Source organism: Anguilla anguilla, chromosome 15, assembly GCF_013347855.1.
Source record: "Anguilla anguilla isolate fAngAng1 chromosome 15, fAngAng1.pri, whole genome shotgun sequence".
Taxonomy (NCBI): Eukaryota; Metazoa; Chordata; class Actinopteri; order Anguilliformes; family Anguillidae; genus Anguilla; species Anguilla anguilla.
The window spans coordinates 35,603,292-35,611,309 of record NC_049215.1 but is presented as its reverse complement, the minus strand read 5'-3'; the positions used below and the strand labels follow the sequence as shown (position 1 = coordinate 35,611,309).

The following is an 8,018-nucleotide window of genomic DNA, read 5'->3' as shown; positions in this document are numbered from 1 at the left end:
TGATGGATGGGCGTGGTTATGTGGTGCTGATGGATGGGCGTGGTTATGTGGTGCTGATGGATGGGCGTGGTGATGGGCGTGGTTATGTGGTGCTGATGGATGGGCGTGGTTATGTGGTGCTGATGGATGGGCGTGGTTATGTGGTGCTGATGGATGGGCGTGGTTATGTGGTGCTGATGGATGGGCGTGGTTATGTGGTGCTGATGGATGGGCGTGGTTCTGTGGTGCTGATGGATGGGCGTGGTTATGTGGTGCTGATGGATGGGCGTGGTTATGTGGTGCGGTGTGATGGGACGGGACAGAGAGAGATTTGGGCCGCGCGGGGGCGTAGCTGCGCCTGTGTCCGTCCTCGCTGACGCGCGCGTCCCCGTCCCGCTCCAGCATCGTGTTCGCGGACTTCTTCGTGATGAACCTGATCCTGTGGGGCGAGGGCTCCTCGGCGGCCATGCCCTTCGGCACGCTGGTGGCCATCCTGGCGCTCTGGTTCTGCATCTCCGTGCCGCTCACCTTCATCGGGGCGTACTTCGGCTTCAAGAAGAGCGTGAGTCTACCGGAGCGGGCGTCTAATCGCCCCCCCTCCCCCCCTCCCCCCGCCATTACCACTGACAAACCGCAGTCACTAGCTTACGTCAGAATGTTTTACACTTTTTGTATTTTATTGTGTTGTATAGGCTCTTTAATACTATTAACGCTATATAAACAATTGTATTATTATTATTTGTGGTTTTTTATTCACTGTATGTTTTTCTGGAGAATCAGCAAGGCAAATTCAGCGGTTTCACAGATGTCTCCCGTATCCATTGGAGTGAAAGTTAAGGGCTAGTAGCAGACGGTGAGGGTTGAGTAGAGGCTCCTTGGTGCTGGGGTGTTGTGTGAGACGGGGCTGAATCCAGACGTGAGAGCCCCTCCTCCTCCTCCTTCGCGGTTTCAGGGGATCGAGCACCCGGTGCGCACCAACCAGATCCCCCGGCAGATTCCGGAACAGTCCTTCTACACCCGGCCCCTCCCCGGCATCGTCATGGGCGGCATCCTGCCGTTCGGCTGCATCTTCATCCAGCTCTTCTTCATCCTCAACAGCATCTGGTGAGCCGCCGCGCAGCGTTGGGGGGGGGGGGGGGGGGGCGACGTGGGGGGGCAGCGGGGGATCCCCTCCTCCAGGCTACCCTAACGCACTCTGACTCAAAGAGCACGGTGAGCTGCTCTCTGACACAAGCAGTCAGCTTTCCAGTGATACTCCCTGTGTGTCTGTGCCTCTGTGTCTCTCTCTCTGTTTCTCTGTGTGTGTCTCTGTGTGTGTCTCCGTGTGTCTCTGTGTCTCTGTGTGTGTGTCTGTGTGTGTGTCTGTGTGTCTGTGTCTGTGTGTCTCTGCGTGTCTCCCTGTGTGTGTGTCTGTGTCTCTGTGTGTCTCTGTGTGTGTCTCTCTGTGTGTCTCTGTGTGTGTCTCTGTGTGTCTCTGGCAGGGTTGGGGTCCATTTCTTTTCCATTCAGTCGATTCAGGAAATGAACTTCAATGTTCCATCATGATTAAAATATTTATCGGTTGAATATCAGTTCATTTGCAAGACTGACTCTAATGAAATGGAGTTGACTCCAACCATGCTATTTCAAAATAAAGTTCTATGGAAACTTATTTCTTCTGCAGTGATTTGAGAATTCGGTCAAGTTATCATGTTAATGACCCACGTGTTTCAGTTGAAGATGTTTTCGTTTTATTGCCGTGGTTTCTGATCAAAAAAGCGCTGCTCTCAGCCGTCTGACTGCGTTAGTTTCCCGCGCTGAGTCACCTGGTGAGTGGGCTGCTCCAGGTGTGGACGCCCCTCCTGCTCCCCGCTCACGCTGCGGTGGGGCTATTCGCTGTGTGTTTAACGGGCGTAACCTCCCCCCCCCCCCAGGTCACACCAGATGTACTACATGTTCGGATTTCTCTTCCTGGTCTTCATCATCCTGGTGATCACGTGCTCTGAGGCCACCGTCCTCCTGTGCTACTTCCACCTGTGTGCAGAGGTAAGCCCCGCCCCCTCCCACTGTTACCGCGTCAAGGGTTCGAAAGGAAGCCCCGCCCCTCCCACTGTCACCCAGCCCAGGGACAGAGAGGAAGCCCCTCCCACAGTCACACAGCCCAGGGTTCTACAATAAGCCCCGCCCCCTCCCACTGTTACCGCGCCAAGGGTTCGAAAGGAAGCCCCGCCCCTCCCACTGTCACCCAGCCCAGGGACAGAGAGGAAGCCCCTCCCACAGTCACACAGCCCAGGGTTCTACAATAAGCCCCGCCCCCTCCCACTGTCTCCCAGCTCAGGGTCAGAGAGGAAGCCCCTCCCACAGTCACCCAGCCCAGGGTTCAAGAGTTAGTGTGGGCACATGGGAGGCACAGCGCTTAGGAAAGCTAGTCGGGAACAGGGAGGTTGCAGGTTTGAATCCTAGCTACTTAACTTTAGAATTCTAGATCCCTGCAGTGTTATTTGGTAGACTGTCCAGCGGCACAGAGAGAATATTTTGAGCGATTGCGTGTCTGAAAGCAGGTCATGCTGCAGGCATCTGCACAGAAGGGTGTGTGTTTAATCCCTGTGAGGCGTTAAAGTCCACCTGGCCTGTGTGTACTTCCTGCTGCCCTGTGGTAAAGCCACGTTGTTGCTGTGCGCACGCAGGACTACCACTGGCAGTGGCGCTCCTTCCTGACCAGCGGCTTCACCGCCGTGTACTTCCTGGTGTACGCGGTGCACTACTTCTTCTCCAAGCTGCAGATCACCGGGCTGGCCAGCACCATCCTCTACTTCGGCTACACCACCATCATGGCTCTCATCTTCTTCCTCTTCACTGGTACGTGCTCTGATCTTCTCCAATCAGAAGTGCTTTTACTGTCCTTTCATTTTGTAATTTTTTTTTGCTCCTGTCACCCCTGGTTTCCCGCCGCTGTGTCCCCCGTGCCCCCCGCCGGACGGTGGCGGTTAGACGGGGGGGTGGGGGATGGGCGGGGGGTAGAGAGAGCCGCTCATTAACGCGGTTAAATGAAGTGAGAGGGAGCAGAAAAGCCCTTAAACCCGTTTCCGGAGATTTGGCTAATGTACGGCGTGGGTGAGGTTGCCGGGTCACTGAGTGCCTAATCTACACCACCGCTGCTTGTGTTTTTATCACTGGAACAGTGGGGAGAAACGCCATTGGCTGCTGGAGTAGCGTGTAGAAACGCCTTTGGCTGCTGGAGCAGTGTGGCGAAATGCCATTGGCTGCTGGAGCAGTGTGGCGAAATGCCATTGGCTGCTGGAGCAGTGTGGCGAAATGCCATTGGCTGCTGGATTAACGTGTAAAAACGCCATTGGCTGCTGGATTAATGTGTAGAAATGCCATTGGCTGCTGGAAGGTTCCATACTCTCAGAGCAGACTCAGTGATGGAGAAGCGGTCAGGAGAAGGCCAGTGGTTTCTGAGGTGTCAGAAAGATCCTTTACTGGCTGTTAAAACTACATTACAGCGTTTCAGCACACAAGCTCTGTGCTGTGGAATAAGTGGGATGCGTGACTCTTCTGTGTGTATCCATGGTGATTAGTTTTGTTCAGGGTGCACGTGGTCAATTGCATAATAATACAGCTTATGCCCACGCATGCGTATGGAGATATTAAGTGTATATTGTAAGCCATCCTCTGGAAACGAGCTGATTCATTCGTCAGTTCAGCGGTCCGTAATTTCTGTATGATTTTAATCAGTTTCTTTTACGTTTTTTTTATTATTAATGCCATTTTAATTGTAGGATTTCAGTTGGAAAAAAGCCTGCAGTCAGCTGAAGTCTGTAATGGAAGTGTACCAGTGTGCCTGTGTTCCTTTGCGGGCACATTCTTATATATTTATTTTTAAGCGTTGGAGTAGCTCACGTTTCCCTAGCGAACGGCACTGTGGGTCTGCAGCTCTGCAGCTCTGCTTCCTCCCGAAAAGTGAGCGTCTGAATCGTGGCTTCACCCGGGCGGTGACCCTGCCACACCCCATCTCCGTCCCGCCGCCCGCGGTCTGCGTGCGAGGCGGGCGATACGCCGCCTGTCGAAACGGGAGGGGGGTTGGGGGGGGGGGTCGCGGCGCACTCATCCGCTGAGCCCGGTGCGGTCTGGGGTCTGGGGGTCTGGGGGTCTGGGGTCTGGGGGTCTGGGGGTCTGGGGTCTGGGGTCTGGGGGTCTGGGGTCTGGGGGTCTGGGGTCTGGGGTCTGGGGTCTGGGGGTCTGGGGGTCTGGGGTCTGGGGGTCTGGGGTCTGGGGAGTTTGCATGGGATGCTTTTTGATGGTGCCCTGCTGCTCTGTCAGAGCAGCACATGCTCGGGGCGCTGGCTCCCCCCCCCCCCCCCTCACGTCCCCTTCCGGGTCATTGGTCAGCCGCGGCGGGGGGCCGGCCACGGGGCCCCTGAGGGCCGCTCTGATTCGCAGCTGGGTGCGCAGCGAGGTATCGCAGTCAATGAGTCGGTAAAACATCACTGGCCCGGGGAGCGTGAAGGAGTGCTCATGATATCATTCGGGATTCCCAGTGCGGGGCAGGCGCTGGAGACGGGCCGGGGCGGGTTACCCCCTCCATCCTGTCCCATCCGAGCCACGTTACCCAACACCCCCTTTCTGTCCCGTCCCGCTCCGCTCCACCCTCCCCCATCCCGTCCGAGCTGCGTCCCTGCGCGCCCCCTCTCTCCACTCCGTCCCGTCCAAGCTGCGCTGTCCCCGCGCGCCCCCTCTCTCCACTCCGTCCCGTCCGAGCTGCGCTGTCCCCGCGCCCCCTCTCTCCACTCCGTCCCGTCCGAGCCGCGTCCCCGCGCCCCCTCTCTCCACTCCGTCCCGTCCGAGCTGCGTCCCCGCGCCCCCTCTCTCCACTCCGTCCCGTCCGAGCCGCGCCGTCCCCGCGCCCCCTCTCTCCACCCCGTCCCGTCCGAGCTGCGCTGTCCCTGCGCGCCCCCTCTCTCCACCCCGTCCCGTCCGAGCTGCGCTGTCCCCGCGCCCCCTCTCTCCACCCCGTCCCGTCCGAGCTGCGCTGTCCCCGCGCGCCCCCTCTCTCCACTCCGTCCCGTCCGAGCTGCGCTGTCCCCACGCGCCCCCTCTCTCCACTCCGTCCCGTCCGAGCTGTGCTGTCCCCGCGCGCCCCCTCTCTCCACTCCGTCCCGTCCGAGCTGCACTGTCCCCACGCGCCCCCTCTCTCCACTCCGTCCCGTCCGAGCTGCGCTGTCCCCACGCGCCCCCTCTCTCCACGCCGTCCCGTCCGAGCTGTGCTGTCCCCGCGCGCCCCCTCTCTCCACCCCGTCCCGTCCGAGCTGCGCTGTCCCTGCGCGCCCCCTCTCTCCACCCCGTCCCGTCCGAGCTGCGCTGTCCCTGCGCGCCCCCTCTCTCCACCCCGTCCCGTCCGAGCTGCGCTGTCCCCGCGCGCGCAGAGTGAGATTCCCGCTAATGCGAGAAGGCAGCGATTAGGCCTTCCCGTCGTCACGGTTTCCGCGTCGTGGGCACTGGCCGCGCTCTTGATGGACGGCGTTTGCGACACGGTGTCCTGTTTCACATTTTAGACCGGCTCTTCATTACTCCTGAGCTATTATGATGTGTGCTGTTGCCGTCGTTAGAGGACTTAGGGGAGCTGACTTCTGTTGCCGGTTCTGCAGAACATCAAATCCCAGAATGCTGTGGTTTGTCATGACTGAAGGATCTGTTCTGACAGGTTTCAGACAGAAGAATCACTGGGAAAAAAGCCTTTGAACCTGTTTGGTCATGGACGTGTTTGGTTACAATTTTATACCTTTTTGTTTTAATATAATTTTTGGCCATTGGCTCAGATGTAATCTTGAGCTTCGCATGTTCAGGTAGAGAGATATCAAATGTCAGCATTACACAGTTTATTTTGGAATAAATAAATAAACAGTCTTCAATTATTTACAGCTAGCTTTTCAAGTGGAGCAGAATCCCAAATGTCAAGTCCTCTAAAAAATTAATGATTAATGTTGAGACACAGGCCTGCGATATAAGTGGCCCGACTAAGGGTTTCCGCTTAAAACCAGATGTTTGGAAAAGATATTGAAGTGGTTTTTTTTCCCCCCGACTGGATTTCACCAGCAGTACACAAAATATGTGTGAGAATATGCATGTTAATTAAAATTGAGATGCACTACATCTTACCAATGACTTATCATTCACTCCTTTCAGGTTGTGACTCTAGATGGCTATTTTTGTTTTGCATGCTTGCTTTTTAGCAATTGTAATATAAGCAGTACGTGTGATTGGATCAGTCTGAAACTTATCCCAGCTCATGGAATGGTTTTGAAGAATCACATTTAAGTCATGCTCTTTAAGCCAAAGCACCAAATTATTGTAAAATGTATGACTTGGGTCTTTTAACCAAGTAATTAACTCATTAGGCATGACTAGCGACATCTTTTATTCATAAATGAAAACTTAAGTTTATTTAAAAAAACAGACTGTTTGGAAGATGATGGAACGTCTGCTCAAAGCACTTGTGTGGTTAGAGCAGTTGTTTGTTCACGCGTGTAGTTTAACACGTTCTGTCGTCGTTTGTTTGTTGCGTGTTTGCGATGGCAAGCCAGATTTAATTCTTCTGAGTTTTTTCCACAGGAACGATCGGCTTCTTCGCCTGCTTCTGGTTTGTGACTAAGATCTACAGCGTGGTCAAAGTGGACTGATGGAGCTCCCAACAGCGAACAGACCATCCGCCGTACGGGCATCTGAACGTGCAGAAGTGTGTGCTTCTCTGGATCCCCTGGCCTGGCTGTGGTTCCGTAGCGAACACAATCGGCTCCAGACTGAGAGTCCCTGACATTTCCAAATGCAACACAAATTCGCTCTTTATTATCATGCAAGGAGTGCGAAGCTACTGTCCAAATTCCGCGATTTGCGTATGAAATGCCGCATCATCCAGCACTACCAATCAGGAATGCGTTGAGCTCGGACTTTGTAAATATTACATGCATTCTGCTAATGTGAAGTTTGATTAAGCCTGCAAGTCTATTGGCATCGATCGATAACATTTCAGCACCATCTAACCTTTGCGGTGAGTCTGGTGACATAAATATTATTGTACATATCTTTTCTAACGCTGAGAAAGATGTGAAATGTATGTTATTAGAATTCAGCCCGTTTGTGGAAAGACTGCGGCTTTTAACATTTTATTTTCGTCCCCGTATTTCACATGCAAGACACAGAGGTCCGCTTGGTTCCTTATTTTACATTCGTTTTATTGGTGTACGAATTCATTGGAATCTGCATCCTTTTTTAACTTATGTTTTTGCTGCTTCCGTTAATGCGTGTGTTTCTTCCCTCTGCAGTTCTTTGTGCCTTGTGCGTTCGTTGATTTGTACATTTACAGTTATAAATGTTGTACAGATAGTTCAATCTCGCTGCAGTCCTCCTGATTTTTTTATTCAGATTCTTGCCGAAAGGTCATAGAAATTATGTTGGAATTTCTGTGTACATGATCTCATTAAACACATTAGGTTGAGATGAATAGTTTGACTTTTTGGTGTCGCTTATTCAGTTGTAAATAATAGAGCGGATCGAATAAACATCAGAATGTTCATTATTGGAAATCTGTACCTGTCGAGTGGAGTGGAGCTATCTTTAGAAGATACGTGTGGGATAAATTCCAAAAATGGAAGCTCACCTGCTTCCGGAAAAGCACAAAGCGGGGGAGGAGGTGGGGGGAGGATGGGGGAAAGGGTCTAAATGTCAGGGTTTCATAACCGATACACTGACATTTGTGTGATGGGATTTTCCCTCGGATTAAGACAGCCGGCAATGACGCTCAGCGTTGCCGTCTGATTCGTCAGAGCTGCGACTTTCGTCTGATTGGCTGTTGGCCTTCCTCCCAGGCCCCACCCTTCAGACAAACACAGATTTCACACATGAATGTGATTTTTTTTTCTTTTCTACGCATGAATGTTTACTTTTAAAATTTTGTTCTGGATACAATAAATGTTTTATGTATGTGAGCGTAGAAGAATACCGACTGTGGTTTGTTTCATGTTGTTTTTGTCTCTCTTTTTGGATGAAGAATATGAATATCA

General features: G+C 53.1%; 1 protein-coding gene across 1 annotated transcript in view; it reads left to right on the top strand.

Moving 5' to 3' along the window:
• Window positions 1–7,615, top strand: part of tm9sf2 (transmembrane 9 superfamily member 2) — a 25,320-nt gene extending 17,705 nt beyond the window's left edge. Inside the window, exons 13-17 of the mRNA XM_035393223.1 lie at window positions 382–541; window positions 932–1,083; window positions 1,893–2,004; window positions 2,646–2,817; window positions 6,571–7,615. Of these exons, the coding sequence (XP_035249114.1) occupies window positions 382–541; window positions 932–1,083; window positions 1,893–2,004; window positions 2,646–2,817; window positions 6,571–6,638 (664 nt within the window). The 3' untranslated portion in view covers window positions 6,639–7,615. The remainder of the gene's footprint in view (window positions 1–381; window positions 542–931; window positions 1,084–1,892; window positions 2,005–2,645; window positions 2,818–6,570) is intronic.
• The last annotated feature ends 403 nt before the right edge of the window (window positions 7,616–8,018 follow it).